Raw genomic sequence first — 18,343 nt, 5'->3', positions numbered from 1 at the left:
AATTGATCAGCTGTTGTTCATTCACAATTCTGGAACCCACAGAGCACACATTATTCTCAAGGGCCTCATTTACTAATGGTTCTTATGCGATAAGGCGTGTGTTATCCAAGGATAAGGCGAGTGCTACGTAATCCTTATTTATCAGCCACGATAATGCGCGACTTAAAGCATAAAGGCCCTTACACACCAGACGCGACACGACAAAGCGACGCGAGAAAATCAATAAAACCTATGCTTTTTAATAGCATCCTTCACACCAAAGACAATACGACAAGCAACATCTCTGCGACACAAATTCCAACGCGAACGATGAAAAAAAAAAAAAAATAGAACCTGGTCCTATTTTTGCGAATTTGTCGCGCGACAACTGAGCAATAAGAGAACAGCTTCATGTCATGTGGCTTGAAGTCGAGACCTATTTCACTTTGTGACGGGTGTACACCACTATGTGTATTTTATTATTTATGTAAGTATTCATTTATTATTATTATTATTACTACGACTACTACGACTACTATTATTATTATATAAATATATTGTGTTTATGTGCGGACGGACGAAAGCCGTCCGATATGATTATTATTTAAGATGACTGCGAAAAGCCATGCGTTTGTGTTTTGTTTATTTATTTAAAAACCTGCAGAAGGTGACCATCTCCCGAGTTAATTCCTTGATTAATTGTTGACAATCGGGAGATGGTCACCTGTATAAAAACCTGCAGCTTTCTGCGCTCCAGGAGAGAGTGTCAGAGGCGAGACGTGAGAGAAACAGTTGCTATATCTAAAATATACTTGTTTAGAATTGTTAGTGTTTGTTTTACTTTGCCCAGAGTACCCTTTGCTTTGTTTTGTGTGTTCTTTTGTTTAAACTGTTTATTTTGTTAAATACGAGCGCAGCAGCGCCATTTTGCCCTTACACCATTGTTATTGTTTCATTTCCTGGTCTGACGGCACCATCCACACGCACCACAAATTTCCAGCTGTCTCGTCATGTCTGTGATCGCTTCTGGTGTGCAGTGTTTTCGCAGCGAATTTGTCGTGTCGCCCCAGTAAAAATCGTGTCATGAAGGCCTTAAGATGTGATCTAGTACGCAGGCCTTAAAAATAAAACGATGGGTACATTAGCATCTGCTGAATATGCAAAGTGCATGGAAATGTATTCAAATGAAAAGCATGAGAGCACTAATGAGGCTAATGATATTCAGACGATATTTACTAAACTGCTAACCATGAAGCACACCTTAAATCACATGCTAAATAGCACTCATGGAAAGCAGGTGTTACAAGACGAGATCCGTGTTAAAGCTGTCTGTCAGCACAAGGTACAGGTATATGTATGTACGATACTACACATCCCAAACTGTAAATAAGTAAGACTAATTTTAAAATAAATGCGTTTATATATGAAAAGGCACATATACCAGCCGACTGCATAAAATAAGTAAATAAAGAAAAACAACTTTTGAACAGAAATACGTCTATATACAGGTATATTATGATAAAATAAAACTGTACAAAGAAAATAAGGACATTGAAAATAAATGTGTTTATGTAGCCTATAGACATAAAAAGCATGCAAAAGCTTACTATGCAAACAAAAAAAAAGACATAACTGCATTCGTACAGACATAATTGAAACACGGTAATATAAATAAATAAAGGAAATTGGATTTACAATCACAACAGCACATACTATCAAAGAAGGTAGTGTTCTTCTAAATCACATACCTGCATACAGTGCACTTTTTTTTTCTCCACACGATTAAGGCACAGCTATACCATTGCATGTGTCGGCTGGCACTGGGGTCGATACCTTCTGCATACCTGCTTTTACTTCTGTACAAATAACTCTGTACCTTCACAGCGTAACTGATTTACACTTTTCTGTACAAAATAATTATTTGTCTAGCTACAATAGATTATATAGTAGGTTATATGCAGTATAGTTACTCTTAGTTATTATTACCTGTGCATTTCTTGCAATTGGTGTCTGCGAGATCCACTTTGTAAAACACGTGAATCGCTGAAATATGTCACCTGGTCTAAATGCCAACTCCATACTTTGTATTCACAGTTTCATTAATGTAGCCTAAGGGCTGCAGACTGATCTAATCAATCATGGATAAAAAAAGAAAAAATAGGCTACTAATACTATACAGTATAAGCGAAATGCTATACTGTACAGCCATGACTGTGTCTAGGTAGGATTGTTTATAATGTTTTATTTATTTATTTTTGCGATCCTGCCTTTCAAACACTGTTATAGAGTATTTAATACATGTTGTAAAAGTCAAGAACGGACAACAGCGTACCTCAATATCTGCTCATTCCTTTATAGTCAGTGGCCCTGTATATTGTTTATTTATTTTTAGATCGGGGTCTCCCCCTCCGCCCCTGTGCAGATTGTTTTGTATTGTTTATTTTTATTTTTTTGTATTTAAATGTATGACGGCGAGCGCCGTATGTTTTGGTATTGTTTTGTATTTTGACGGCGTAGCCGAGGGGTAATAGGATGATTTGCTAATTGGTTAAACCCCTCGGCCATGATATAAAAAGCCTGCAGCTCTCGGCGCTCAAGGTGGGTGTTGTAGGCGCGGAGAGAGCGAGACGGAGATTGAAAACGAAACACGAAACACGAAACACGAAACACGAAACACGAAAAACAAAACTAAAAGAAAATAACATAGGAACAGTGAAGGCAATCTGCCCAGCCTGACCTGTGTTTGATTTGTTTTGTGTTTATTTTGTTTTTGTTTAAACCTTTTATTTTCGCTCTGTGAGCAAGTGTTTGTGTTTAAATATTTTATTTATTTTTTAATTAAAACGGCGCAAGCCTTTTGAACTGCAGTACTTCCCCGGTGTCATTTTTGATCCTGCTTCTGCCTGACGTCAGACCACTCGTCATTCCTGTCACAGGCCCCTATGTGTTCATTTTGTTAAGACCCGCTGTATCTTCTGTGATAAGGCATGTCTTAATATGCTAATAATTTCCATAGCACACGTCTTAATAAGCGGCATTCACATTAGTAAATACCAATTTATTTATAGTTGTAATACGTGTGTTATGGGATTGTATTAACACGCGTCTTATGGCTACTTTTAAGAACCTTTAGTAAACGAGGCCCCAAGGGACTTACATACTGCATCTGATTAACTTTTATCTGGTGGTCAAACATCACCAGCTGAAGCACTCTCATGGAACCACTTATTCTATCACGTTGCTTACAGTAAGAAGGAGCTCTTTCATCATGCAAATAACCATATAGGTGAATGTTTTACAGATCTTTTCCCTCCAGGTTAAATAATTACATAACCATACATTCTTGTGTTGGTATTTGAAATATAATTCACTTTTGAATAGTTAGTTTGATTGACAGTTTATTTTATAGTCTGGTGTTTTTCAGCTATGGTACTGTAGCATTCTGTCTAAAGTCAGCTACAAGTAGGTCACATCATCAGGTTAAATACAGAAGAAGGCATAACAGTAGTGTGAAACTCCATTTCTTTTTTTATTTGAAGCTAAGCTTCGGGAGTCGTGTTTTGATCCTGGTAGTGTTATGAATGGTACAAGACTGGGGAGCGATTACAAGCTGGGCTCCACAGTTACATACTACTGTGAAGCAGGGTATGTTCTTCAGGGACACTCAACTCTCACTTGCATTATGGGCGATGATGGGAGACCTGGGTGGAGTAGAGCTCTACCTAGCTGCCAAGGTAATCTTTTTCAGTTCTTTCTTTGAGCCTTAAGACTATTCTGTGCGAGACACATATAGTAGTAACTTTAAGAGTAAGTCTCTTTGTTGTGTATTTTGTTGTTTTACACTACTGTACTGTATATATATCACCTACTGGCATGTTACTTTTTTCTTTAGTCATTTTTGTTTTTGATGAATAGCCATATAACAAAAGAGGTGGCAATATATCCTCAGATACTTTATAAACTGTTGGTGTTTTTTGTTTGTTTTAAGCTCCATGTGGAGGTCGATCAACTGGACCTGAGGGAACTGTGTTATCACCAAACTATCCCCGGAACTATAGTGTCGGGAACAGTTGCATTTACTCCATTTCTGTTTCAAAGGAGTTTGGTAAGAATTTATATTTTCTGTTTGCCTCTTTCAGCAATGAAGACTTGTATCTAGATCTATGAAAAATATTTCCACTCATAACAGATCAGTAAACTAATCTAATATACTAACACATATTATGTAAAGCTATATAGTTAGTCAGAAACTCAATATCAATCTTATTGTTTTCTTGTACTTTAAATTGTCTTATCTGTCTTATTGTAAACATGAAGTTCTGTAATCTGATTACTGTAAATGAAAAGTATATGGGCTCAATATTGAACAAATGGTTACAAAACTAAGTACATCTTCTACAAAACAACTTACTGGACACTGTGTCCTATGCAACCTCAAGCCCCTTTGACGACTGGTTTAGTCAGTTTAATCCATGAGCATTTATAATAAAAAATCTTTTGCAGTATCATGACTCAACTTTGAAAATGCACACAGAACTGATGTGTGTCTGTGCCACAGTGCTGGACTTGCTTTCGCATCAGGACTATGTTTAATTATTTTCATTTGTATTGCATTTACTGTATATCACCACAGCAACAACCCTGTCTCCAAACATTCAGAGGCAAATATAGGTATGTTTGTGCAGTAGTAAACCAATTGATGGTAGTATAATCACAACATAAGTATAATACTTCCTGGGATACATTTACCCTTTTTACATCTGGAGTAGTCTGTAAGGATTTATAAAAGTATTCCTTTTATTTAACAATAAAGGTGGACTGTTGATCAAAGTTATATTTTATGTCATTTGTTCCCTCCTATTTAGGGCTCCTTCAAAGAATATTTAAATACAATCCCAGAGAAAGCTGCAGGTTAATCGAATAGATTTGGAGGGATATAAATTTGAGTCAAAGGAATGAATGTATACATTCTGCAAGTTCACTTAATAAATAAGAATGAGGTTGCAAGAGTGCCTGTTAAGTTTTATATGGGAATACTTGGGGAATCTCAGATGTGTGGAAACTTAATAACCTTGGTCTCAAAAAAATCTGATTCAAAAACAGTTATGTGCAAAACATTGTAATTAATGAGATAAGAACTTAGGAACTGGGTATAGTGTTTTCACAATGTGTCTTTACTCTCTGTAGAAAAGATTAGAATAAATTATATCCAAAGCCTGTTTATAAGTCTATGCACTTCCACCAATAGGGCTGAAAGCAGCTTATTTGAGCTTTACTTAACAGTGACAGGAAATACAGCCCCAAACTTAAGGAAACAAAACTATTCACCCTGGATTATGGAAGGCATTCATTTTTTTAAAATATGTATCACAGCACCACGTCATATTACAAGTCATTATAAAAACCTTCATTAAAAATAGTTATAGTTTAAGCTTGAAGACACAAAAATCAGGAAATTCCTTACAAAAAAGGACAATTAAATTAACTTCAATGGTGTAGCCTGAAGCCATACCACACGTAACTCCAGGTTAGGTTTTTAACATAGATACTGACATGTGACATCACTGTACTCCCTACCATTGCTGAGATACTAATGGTTGAAAATCGGAGTTTAACATAGAAATAAAGCTGAAACTATAACAGACTTAGGAATATTGGTATTGAATTGTATCAATGAGAAATACCATCAGTAATAACCTTTCACTTAAGTTTTTTTTTTTTCTAAAGGTGAAATGTGTACTTCCTGTGTTAATTCTAGGTTTGCTTTTTGTTTCTGAAAAGATGGGAAATTTATGTTTTGTTTTTTTTTTTTTTGGTGGGGGGGGGAGCTGGGAGGCAGTATCCGTCTAGTTAATTTCCTAGGCTGGCATTTTCTACTTGTTTTTTTTGTTTATTTATGTTATGCTCTATGATATAAATCCTTGGGTCTTATTCATACAGTATCAATTCCAGAGTAAAAAAAAAAGTCTGTTTTGAAGGTTGAAAAAAGTTTTCTATTCATGGAACTGTTCTGGACTGTCGGTATCTTTACAGCCTACCTGCTACTTTAGTTTTATGTTGGTATGAATCAAACTTTCTTTTCTTTGCAAAAAGCAACTTTTTAAATTTAGTAGTCGCCAATTATTTTTATCATTTTCTCCCCAATTTAGAATAGCCAATTATTTTTAGGCTCAGCTAACCTCTACCACCCCCTCGCTGACTCGGGAGCAGTGAAGATAAACACACGCTGTCCTCTGAAGTGTGTGCCGTCAGCCGACCACTTCTTTTACACACTGCAGGTCCACATGCAGCCACCTTAGAGCTACAGTGTTAGAGGACAACGCAGCTTACAGGCAAGCCCGCAGGCGCCCGGCCAGACCACAGGGGTCGCTGGTGCGTGGTTGAGCCGAGGACACCCTGGCTGACCTAAGCCCCCCCCCGCCGGATGGCGCTCGGCCAATTGTGCGCCGCCACCCGGGGAGCACCCATCCACGATCGGCAATGGAATAGCCTGGACTCGAACCGGCGACGTCCAGGCTATAGGGTGCATCCTGCACTCCACGCGGAGCGCTTTTGCCAGATGCGCCACTCGGGAGCCCCCCTGACTTCAAATTCTGAATTGTAATTCTTGTAGTCCACATCTTGCGTTTCGAACCTCTGGAGTCCATCAGTATTTCTGAAAGCTTCTCGCAATTTTCCAACCGTTCGATCGCAGTTAAATTCAATTCTGTAGAGTATGAGTTTACATGCCCTCTTTTAATCCTGTTTTTAATTTTAGTGAGTTAGTAGCTACTTGTATCTGTTATTCTGTTTATTTTTGTCCTTTCTTTGGTGTCAGTATAACAACATTTTTTTTTTTCCAGTGACCTAGCATCACACTAAATTTTTATTATTGGGTGACCTACCTTTTGTCCGGCATATTCGAATGTACGGCATAATGGTATCTGTATTAACAAAGGACTACTGTACTGTATGTCCATACAGTACAAGCCATGTGATATATATATATATATATATATATATATATATATATATATATATATATATATATATATATATATACATAAGAACATACGAAAGTTTACAAACAGGAGGAGGCCATTCAGCCCATCTTGCTCGTTTGGTTGTTAGTAGCTTATTGATCCCAGAATCTCATCAAGCAGCTTCTTGAAGGATCCCAGGGTGTCAGCTTCAACAACATTACTGGGGAGTTGGTTCCATACATTCACAATTTTCTGTGTAAAAAAGTGCCTCCTATTTTCTGTTCTGAATGTCCCTTTATCTAATCTCCATTTGTGACCCCTGGTCCTTGTTTCTTTTTTCAGGTCAAAAAAGTCCCCTGGGTCGACATTGTCTATACCTTTTAGGATTTTGAATGCTTGAATCAGATCACCGTGTAGTCTTCTTTGTTCAAGACTGAATAGATTCAATTCTTTTAGCCTGTCTGCATACGACATGCCTTTTAAACCTGGGATATATACCATATAAATACTGTATCCCATATCTGATTCTATTTCTTACAGCAAGATTACTGTTATAAATTCACTGCTCTGTGGCCTTTTTTAAAGTTTCATTATTCTGTCACACAGAATGATAGCAGTAATATTTCAAACAATGGCAGGTTTAGTCTAGAAGATAAATTATTCGCACAATGCATGCCGGAGGCTCAATTTGTGAACACATGCAAGACTCCCTGGCACTCACGCAGTGGTATTTCAGAAAGGGTTAATGATCTCTGACTGTTAAATATTGCAGCCTAAAAAGAGATTACAATTAAACATGTGAAGCTTAAATTATCAATAACATTTTAATTAGTGTTAGGGATTTCACAACTTGACATTTTTTATGGTATATTATGTTTTCTCTATTGTAATAATGTAGTTAGCCTTCATTGAAATATTGAGAGTAAAAAATACTTTTTTGCAGTGATAATCATACGCCGACCCACTTACTGACCAGGAGAACTGATCAACAAATGACCTCTGTTCCAGCTGTAAGCGAATTGCCTCTTGTCAGCCACTGTACCTTTAAAACTAATGTTACTGAGCTATGGAGCCCTTATGGGGTGCCTGACTAGCAGGGGTTGCTGAAGCTTAAATGAACTGTACCTAGACAGATTTTCCTCCCCAACCCATGTCACCACTAAGGCCAATAACCAAGCTCTGGGCTCAGCACATCCAGGATTTTGATCAACTGAATCATCCATTACTCATGCAGTGGTGCCTTTGCTGGATTAGCCACTAGGGAAATACCTAGGTTTAAATAAAATTAGAATTTTGAAATAGTCAACATATTGAATTTATTGCTGTCATACATGTGCATTTCAATAACATTTCATATGACTAACATCTCAACAACAAAAAATAGTTGACAAACATAAAGAATACATATGTAGTAGTACATGAACATAATTAAGAAGCAGTGTAAAAATTACTTGGAACTACATACGGCCTGAATAAAATAAATCATTCCATCATTACATACCAACAAATTGCAACATTCATTGGGACACCATCTTTAATTGACACTGCAATACTTTTGATTGAGGTAATTACTTTAATTATAACATCTTGTTGAAAAAATATTGGGTAGTATAGTTACTTATTTTCACTCTTCCATGTAGCCCAGACCTGTGACAATGTGACCAGTGTACAGTATTAGAATGTATTCTATTGTATTGCTTCATCACAGGGAATTGTAATGCTCATTTTGTAACTGTCATACATATTTTACCACCTATTCTTTGTATATTAGGTTTATACATCTTGAAACTCCTTCCTATATACAGTATTATCTAATTTAGTGTCAGACTAATTATAATTTCCTTTTATCTTTTTCAGAAACCACTTTGAAGCAATGCTTACCAATACATAATAATTTATTTGACAGCATTAATAGCTGAATCTTAGTAAACCAAATATACACCCTGTGCACAGATGTGTTTTAGTTTTGCCTAATAGGTTTTATAGTTGCTATCCTATGCTTTTGAAAGACATGTTGTAGCAGGGCGGTAGGAAGCCCTGCTGTTTAAATATATTTCTTTATTTTAGAACAGGGTTTCCTCCTCCGCCCCTGTGTTATTTTGTATTTGTTTATTTATGTATTTATTATTTATGACGGCGAGGCGCCGTGCGGTTTTGTTTTGTTTATTTTAAAACGTGTTCTGGCAGAGGCGAGATTGGTGCGCGTCTTCTGCCAGGAATAATTAATAAACTCGTTCCGAAGGTGGCCATCTCCTGAATTAGTTAAGTGATTAATTTTGTTGCTAATTGGGATATGGTCACCTGCATATAAGCCTGCAGCTCTCTGCGCTCTGGGTGGAGTACTGAGTGGGTGTATGAGAGAGTGAGGAGAGAGAAAAACGAAACCTAAAAAATATACAGGAACAGTGACAGCGACTGCCCAGCCTGACCTGTATTAATTATTTTGTGTTCGAGATTTGTTTTGTTGAAACCTTTTATTTTGCTCTGCGAGCACAGTCTTTTTCTGTTTAAACTTTTTTATTTATTTTTGTTATTTAAAAATAAAACGGCACGCCGCGTCATTTATTTTGATCTGCAGTACTGGTGTCAGTTTCCTTCCTGCTTCTGTCCTGACGTCACAGCCCAGCCATCCTGTCACACGTGGTGTCCAGCGTGGGATCAACAGCGCCCACAGTTTTTTTTCATTTTTTTCATTTTTTCTATTACGTGGAGGTGAGGAAGAAGGAGAATGGGAGGAAAGAGGATGGGAAGGAAGAAGAGCTGCAGAGAGCTGCAACAACAACAGCAGCAGCAGCTGAACGAGAGGTGGTGGTCCCTGGTGCCAACTCAATTTGGCTCCCCAGACTGGGCAGCCGAACAGGAGCAGTAGAGGATGAAAGGGGCTCCCATGTGCGGCACCTGTGGCGAGTTTGGGCACGTCCGGGAGGACTGCCCTTACGGGGACCCCCAGTATGAAGAGGTGTGGAACCAGGGTCTGGTGGGGGACGCTGCAGAGTGGTTCTGGGCAGTGGACCAGACCCGGCCACATCCTGCGCCTGAGAGGGAGGATCCCGAACGTCCTGCGCCTGAGAGGGAGGATCCCAAACGTCCTGCGCCTGAGAGGGAGGAGCCCGAACGTCCTGCGCCTGAGAGGGAGGAGTCGGTGCGTCCACAGCCCAAGAGGAGGGAGTCGGTGCGTCCACAGCCCAAGAGGGGGGAGCCAGTGCATCCACAGCCGAAAAGGGGGAAGGCCGAACGTCCACAGCCCAGGTATCCGCCAGCAGAGGGAGAATACCTGCTGGTTCCACCTCCGCCAGCAGAGGAAGAGTTCAGACTGGTTCCGTCTCCACCTCCGTGGGAGGACTGTGTGTCGCTCCCACCTCCGCCAGCAGAGGGAGAGTACCTGCTGGTTCCACCCCGTGGGAGAACTGTGTGTCGCTCCTACCTCCACCAGCAGAGGGAGCATGTCTGCTGGTTTCCCAGCTGCAGCCAGAAGGGGAGGAGCCCCTGCCGCCTTCGCAGCCAGAAGGGGAGGAGCCCCTGCCACCTTCGCAGCCAGAAGGGGAGGAGCCCTTGCCGCCTTCGCAGCCGGAAGGGGAGGAGCCGTTGCCGCCTTCGCAGCCAGAAGGGGAGGAGCCCCTGCCACCTTCGCAGCTAGAAGGGGAGGAGCTGCCTTTCTCTTCAAGACAGGATGAACCGGGACAGGAGGCTGGTGGTCCGCATAGGCTGCTGAGCAGAGCAAGGGGGAAAATCGCCGGGTCACCGCGGCTGAGAAGAGGGCCAATCCCAGCAGCACCGCTGGTCATGGCTCCCCTCCTGCAATCGCCTCCCAAGGGTCCGTTGCCGCCGTTGCCTCCTGAGGGACCGCTGCCGCCCTGTTGTGCATTGCCTGGGGATGCCAGTTTGCCATCACCCGGGGATGCCAGTTCGCCATCGCCTGGGGATGCCAGTTCGCCACCGCTCAGGGATGCCTGCCATGCACCGCCCACGGATGCCTGCCATGCACCGCCCAAGGATGCCTGCCTTGCACCGCCCAAGGATGCCTGCCATGCACCTCCCAAGGATGCCTGCCATGCACCTCCCAAGGATGCCTGCCATGCACCTCCCAAGGATGCCTGCCATGCACCTCCCAAGGATGCCTGCCATGCACCTCCCAAGGATGCCTGCCATGCACCGCCCAAGGATGCCTGCCATGCACCGCCCAAGGATGCCTGCCATGCACCTCCCAAGGATGCCTGCCATGCACCTCCCAAGGATGCCTGCCATGCACCTCCCAAGGATGCCTGCCATGCACCGCCCAAGGATGCCTGCCATGCACCGCCCAAGGATGCCTGCCATGCACCGCCCAAAGATACCTGCCTTGCACCGCTCAGGGATGCCACGCCTGCATCGCCTGGGGCTGCCTGTTGCTCCACATCGTCTGGGGCTGCCTGTTGCTCCGCATCGCCTGGGGCTGCTTGTTGCTCCGCACCAGTTACAGGGTACGAGGGAGAAGTGCAGCTCCCGCTGCCGCCTCCATGGCCAGGGGCTCCCCTCCCGAATTCGCCTCCCGGGGGTCCACCGCTGCTGCCGTTGCCTACCGAGGGTCCGCCTCTGCTGCCATCACCTCCCGAGGGTCCGCCGCTGCTGCCGTCGCCTCCCGAGGGTCCGCCGCTGCTGCCGTCGCCTACCGAGGGACCGCCTCTGCTGCCGTCGCCTCCCGAGGGTCCGCCGCTGCTGCCGTCGCCCCCTGAGGGTCCGCCGCTGCTGCTGTCGCCTCCCGAGGGTCCGCCGCTGCTGCCGTCGCCTCCCGAGGGTCCGCCGCTGCTGCCGTCGCCCCCTGAGGGTCCGCCGCTGCTGCTGTCGCCTCCCGAGGGTCCGCCGCTGCTGCCGTCGCCTCCCGAGGGTCCGCCGCTGCTGCCGTCGCCTCCCGAGGGTCCGCCGCTGCTGCCGTCGCCTCCCGAGGGTCCGCCGCTGCTCCCCCAGCCGCCCCCAGCCGCACTTTCGTGGGAGGAGATAGTGTGGCTGAAGCCCTGGAAGAGGGAGCTGTTAGCCACTAAGAAGTGGGGGGTGGAGGACATTCCACCATGGCCACCCCCAAAAACACCTTGCTTCCCCCTCTTCCGGGACTTTGAGACTGAGGGGGGAGGTGGCCGTTGGGGCCAAGTGTGCGTTGCACAAGGGGGTGGGATATGTAGCAGGGCAGTAGTAAGCCCTGCTGTTTAAATATATGTCTTTATTTTAGAACGGGGTTTCCCCCCTCCGCCCCCTGTGTTATTTTGTATTTGTTTGTTTATGTATTTATTATTTTTGACGGCGAGGCGCCGTGCGGTTTTGTTTTGTTTATTTTAAAACGTGTTCTGGCAGAGGCGAGATTGGTGCTCGTCCTCTGCCAGGAATAATTAATAAACTCGTTCAGAAGGTGGCCATCTCCTGAATTAATTAAGTGATTAATTTTGTTGCTAATCGGGAGATGGTCACCTGCATATAAGCCTGCAGCTCTCTGCGCTCTGGGTGGAGTACTGAGTGGGTGTATGAGAGGAGCTGAGAGAGCGAGGAGAGAGAAAAACGAAACCTAAAAAATATACAGGAACAGTGACAGCGACTGCCCAGCCTGACCTGTATTAATTATTTTGTGTTCGAGATTTGTTTTATTTAAACCGTTTATTTTGCTCTGCGAGCACAGTCTTTTTCTGTTTAAACTTTTTTATTTATTTTTGTTATTTAAAAATAAAATGGCGCGCCGCGTCATTTATTTTGATCTGCAGTACTGGTGTCAGTTTCCTTCCTGCTTCTGTCCTGACGTCACCGCCCAGCCATCCTGTCACACATGTGTATAGCTTTTTTTCACTTTTTTTTTTTTAAAGGCTTCAGCAAACAATGAATTCAGAGCACCCCACAGCAATGGCAATGTTTATGTCTTCCCTAACTCTTTTATAATTTTTTGCATTAACCATTAGAAACCTTGTGTATGTGATCTGTAAATAAATTATCCTATCAATGTGGCATCAAAAGCAAGGTTGTTGTGTATATTGATTTGAAGAGATGAAACTGTTAATTACATTAACTGGTATAGACTTTTAGACTGATGTCACCTAAAGCCTTCATTTAAACCCCACAGCCTTAACTTCCTACTATCTCATCAAGACTTACAGGTCCTCTTTCATTTGACTTCCTTCTTTCATTTCTTGGTTGTTCACTGTATTACATATTGAAGATTTTTTTTTAATTGATCTGTGCAACTATAGTTTAATTAACCATCTATGATTTGGTGCCTATTTTCATTTTTAAATTGTCTTGCAGTTGTTTTTAAATTGTCTTGCAGGTATGTGCATATTGGTGTGCATATTGATGTGTGTGATATCAGAAACATTTTGAAATACATGATGCATGTATATGAGAATGATGTACTAATTACATTATAGTTTTAATGGTGTATTCTCTCCTCCCAACACAACATTTATTAAATTATGTTTTCTTACATATGGAAGGTATTTGTGGAAGAGAGTAAGGATAGGTACTGCTGCTGGCAGTTTGTAAAGGGACTTCAATATAACTACCATATTCATTTCTCACAGGACCTGTACTGCCCCATTATTCTTCTAATGAATGCAGTTTACATGTAAACGGTACATGTTATACAACAGTTTGCTAATGAGGAGCAGTTGAATGGACCATGGTGAAAAATCTTTTGATCTTTTTTTTCATATAAAAGAAAACAGCTGCAATAATGTACAGTGCCTATAGAAAGTCTACATCCCCTTGCCTTATAGCCTGGAATTAAAATAGTTTTTTTTTTCATTTATCTACACATCCTACCCCACAACTTCCAAGTGAAAAAAATATTCTAGAAATTTGTAGAAAATTAATTAAAAATAAAAACTGAAATAGCTTGGTTGGATAAGTGTCCACCCCCCCTTGTAATAGCAATCCTAAATTAGCTCAGGTGTAACCAATCGCCTTCAAAATCACACATCAAGTTAAGTGGCCTTCACCTGTGTTAAATTGCAGTCACTTAACCTCTTTGTGCTCCGTCTTTCGGGTGAGACGTAATTGTAAGTGACTCTGCAGCTGATGCATAGTTCACACACCCTAGTCTTTGTAAGTCGCCTTGGATAAAGGCGTCTGCTAAATAAAAGCAAAAATAAATTCAGCAGTTCCTGTAGGTTCCCTCTGCTGGGTAGTGCATTTCAAAGCAAAGACTCAACCATGAGCACCAAGGCGCTTTCAAAGAACAAAATTGTTGAAAGGCACAGATTATTAAGAAGTGGAAGGTGTATGGCACCACCAAGACCCTGCCTAGATCAGGCCATCCCTCCAAACTGGATGACCGAGCAAGAGCTACAGGCTTTTATGACCAAGACTGGTCAAAGTATGCATGTGACAACATTATCCCAAGCACTCCACAAATCTGGCCTGTTTGAAGTATGCAAAAAAACACTCAAAAAGTTTTGTGGTCTAACTAAACTAAAATGGAAATTTTTGGCCTAAATGCAAAGCGTTATGTTTGGCGCAAACCCAACACAGCACATCACCCAAAGAACACCATCCCTACTGTGAAACATGGTGGTGGCAGCATCATGTTATGGGGATGTTTCTCATTGGCAGGGACTGGGGCACTTGTCAGGATGGAAGGGAAAATGAATGGAGCAAAGTATAGAGAAGTCCTTGAGGAATAGCTGCTGCCCTCTGCAAGAAAGTTGAAACTGGGACGGAAGTTCACCTTTCAGCATGACAACAACCCAAAGCACACAGCCAAAGCTACACTGGAGTGGCTAAGGAACAAAAAGGTAAATGTCCTTGAGTGGCCCAGTCAGAGCCCCGACCTAAATCCAATTGAAAATTTGTGGCTTGACTTGAAGATTGCTGTCCATCAACGCTCCCCAAGGAACTTGACAGAGCTTGAACAATTTTGTAAAGAAGAATGGTCAAATATTGCCAAATCTAAGTGTGCAAAGTTGGTAGAGACCTATCCCAACAGACTCACAGCTGAAATTGCTGCCAAAGGTGACTCAGGGGGGTGGAGACTTATCCAAATATGATCTTTCAGTTTTGTATTTTTAATATATAATTTTTTTCTCAATAAAAACTTTTTTCCCCTTAACAGTGTGGAGTATGGTGTGAAGATAAGTGGGGAAAAAAAACTTATTTAAATGCATTAAACTCTGAGGCACTGACACAACAAAATGTGAAAAAGTTCAAGGGGGTGTAGACTTTCTATAGGCACTGTAAATTATGGACAACGGCAGAGTACATTTTTGTATGTACCCATGCTTTTAAACAGTTGTGTACTGATCAAGAGGTAGATGTTGCTAAAATCATTTTTAAGAGATCTCAAAAGAAGAGGTGTATGAATCTTTTGAATCAGTTGTCTATCATAAGCAGTACTCCAGATAAGACTGAGTTAAGTAATTTACTCTCCAATTAAGACAGTATTACCCAGTTTACACTAGCCAGTCTTAGACGGCTTAGGTCTTTTTTTTTTCGTTGTGTAAATGCAACTGTCCCAGGTCCAGTCGTCCTAAAAGTGGCCTGCTCCAGAGGGGCTGTGTGACAGCTTTGGTCTGTTTTTTGGTCTATAGCCACCTGCACCATCCCCAATAGCAAGGGTCCCAGTTGATTCCAGAAAGTGGGAGATTTATTTTTACTCATTTCCTGTAAAAGCATCCCTCATCTCATCCAGAGACAATGGGGCTCACAGTGCAGCTGATTCATCACTCGAAAGGCGTGGCAATTTAAGGTTCTGGAGAAACCTCTCACACCGGGTCTTGATCTTTATATTTCGGGACTGTCCCACCCAATTAGGGATGTGTGGTCACCCTACACGAACATGTAACAAGCAGCTGAGGCAGGCAGCTGAGTGTGAATAAGGCTTTAGACAGGATAAGTGCTTCTGACCTTTTTATTTGAAAAAAAATATTTAAATATCACTGTAACTGCTTTTGGATTCCCATAAAAGTACTCTGCTTATTATGTGAGAAGACTTCTAAGTAAGCAGCACTGCCTGGAATGGACACCAACAGAATGTTTAATACAATAGTTGTTTAAGAGGGCACTTGATGCATTATGGGATTTGTATAGTGAAGCCAGACATTCTAACTTTAATGACAGCAGGGTGCTGTTGGCATGGAAAACAGAATCTTTTTTGTTTGCGTTTCAGAACAAACTGTTGTGATGAAGCTTCTTGTTTTGTAAGAGTAACTCTGAAAGACCTAAAGCCTTAATCTGTAATTTGTTAAATACATTCAGCTTATCAAATAGCACACAGGAGTAGCCGCTTCTAAACTGAACTGAGGTCACTGACACAGTTAATTTAGGGAAATTTCACATACAAGTGTATTTTATTAGGAATACATACTTCCCACCCTCCCTGCTGTTTGATTGAACTTTTACTGCAGTCGTATGTTTGCAGTGGTTTTATTGATTTCTTGTACATTTATTCCAAATAGCCAATTCTCTTTAAACGTTTTAGTGCCTCTGCAGAATTTTAAATGTCATTTTGATTTGAGTATTTGCAGTCTGCAGGTTGACGTGTATGCTGTTCTCGCTTCTTGACAATCATCTTTTTCATACTGTATTCCACATACTAATATGTTGGAGCTGGCACAATAAGTACAGCTAATGGCTTTGATATAGTTTAAAACATGCTTGTATTAAATCATAGTAAAGCAAATATTTCTATTATCTGAGATGCTAATGTATTATACATTATGATGTTATTAAGAAGCATGCATGCATTTTAATGTTACTTTAGTGAGCTTGCCTTTTGAAAGCAGGTTCCCTGTTAATGTTGTTAATCATCCTTTCTGGCTTTTTTCATACAATGGGGCTGATATAAAGATAAGCGCAGTGGCGACCAGGCAATTATTTTTCACTATGAAAGCTTAAGAACAATGCAAATTACTCAACACGCACAAATAATGAGCCGCTATCATGATCATGAGGGTCACAGTGAGCGCCGCCTAATCATCTGGCTATTTAGCGGCTGAACTTAATGTACAAGTATAAAACTAACCTTGTGTATTCACTGATTATGCTGGCTACACTCATAGTTGCTTAATAGACATTAAGTATGTTTCTTTAAGTGCTTCATGAGCACATCTTAAAATGTCGACTTAGAGCAGACACTGGTGAAGCAGTTTTCACAGTACACTTTGCTGGTCTGTTGAATCTGCATGTCGTTGCAAGCTGTATCCCATCTTGTGTCATCTGCTACAGCTACATGTACCTCTAGCTTACTTTCTAACCATTTTTGCTCTGGTAGTTTCATCTTGGGCAGTGTAGCATCAAATGCTCTGTTGTTTCTTCACAGTCTTTTCACATACAATAGGATGACAGCTTATGTACATACGTGATAAGAAAAATAATATGTTTAAAAAGAGTTTTAGTCTAAAGAAACTGAACATTCTGAATATGTTTCCTTTTAACAAGAACTGCAAGTACCAGAAGCAAATTCATGAGTGCCCAAATGCATTTTTAGTCCTGTGAAATGTGTTGAATTGTTTTAACACAAATGGCGTTCCATAATATCTTGTGATTGATTACCTCAATCAAATGTGTTATGCCTCTGAGCTTGTTAAAGTAAAACAGCATCCCTCTGTTTTCCAGAGCAGATAACTGTCAATAAAAGCACCCACTGCACATATTGTCTGTTGAATCTATGAGAAACATTTTAAACATTAGCGTGATTGAGTTTTGGGTGACCATTTGGCTCCTGGATCATTGGAACACTTCGGGTTTTACGACACAAGTACTGCATCTCTTAAAGAAAAACAACAGGAAAAATGTGTCTCAAATGCAGATTCCTCATCACATACAGATGATGTGATGGATACTGTGTACGTATATATACAGTAGAACTTATTTTATAAGAACTGTCACTGCAGTTGTTTTAGGATGATATCCTGTGCAACATTTGCCCATTTTTTGTCAGAAGAAAAAAGACAAATCAGACCATTTCGTGAAAATGACCCTTTTTTTAGCGAAAGCAATAATCATGAAAAGCTGAGATCGTCTCTAAATTGTCATTGGCCATAAAGTCAATATACAGTGCATTAAGATTGTTGCTCATTTTCCACTAGAGCATTTGGATAACTGGTATCAGTTCTGCTCTCACGACCCCAGACTTTTCACACTGCACACCCCATAAAACAAGACAAGATTGCTTTTGACCTTCTTTTATCAAAGTCCCTCCAGTGACCAAGATTTATTCTTTTTGACATTTCCGTTCAGCTCACATTACAGACAAATATATATTTTAGTGGCATGACAAACCTTAGGCATGTAACTTGTGGTGTACTCCATAAAGTCATCCACGTAAAGGGAGTTTTAATTATTTTTCAAGACCGCTGCCACCACCGCATTTTCTACTGTTATAATTCCACTAGCGATATACTGTAAGTTCAAAACGTCCTATTTTCTGTGTTATGGGAACTCAGTGGACA

At 41.3% G+C, this 18,343-nt stretch overlaps 1 protein-coding gene across 3 annotated transcripts in view; it reads left to right on the top strand.

Annotated features, from left to right (window-relative positions):
* Positions 1-18,343, top strand: part of csmd3b (CUB and Sushi multiple domains 3b) — a 472,577-nt gene that overhangs the window by 347,670 nt on the left and 106,564 nt on the right. For all 3 annotated transcript variants that reach the window (XM_059012706.1, XM_059012705.1, XM_059012704.1), the window contains exons 30-31: positions 3,519-3,713; positions 3,968-4,084. In XM_059012706.1, coding sequence (XP_058868689.1) covers positions 3,519-3,713; positions 3,968-4,084 — 312 coding nt within the window. The remainder of the gene's footprint in view (positions 1-3,518; positions 3,714-3,967; positions 4,085-18,343) is intronic.

The sequence above is a fragment of the Acipenser ruthenus genome, chromosome 3 (assembly GCF_902713425.1).
Source record: "Acipenser ruthenus chromosome 3, fAciRut3.2 maternal haplotype, whole genome shotgun sequence".
NCBI classification, from domain to species: Eukaryota; Metazoa; Chordata; class Actinopteri; order Acipenseriformes; family Acipenseridae; genus Acipenser; species Acipenser ruthenus.
The sequence above is the reverse complement of the archived record's forward strand: the minus strand, read 5'-3'. Positions and strand labels throughout refer to the sequence as shown.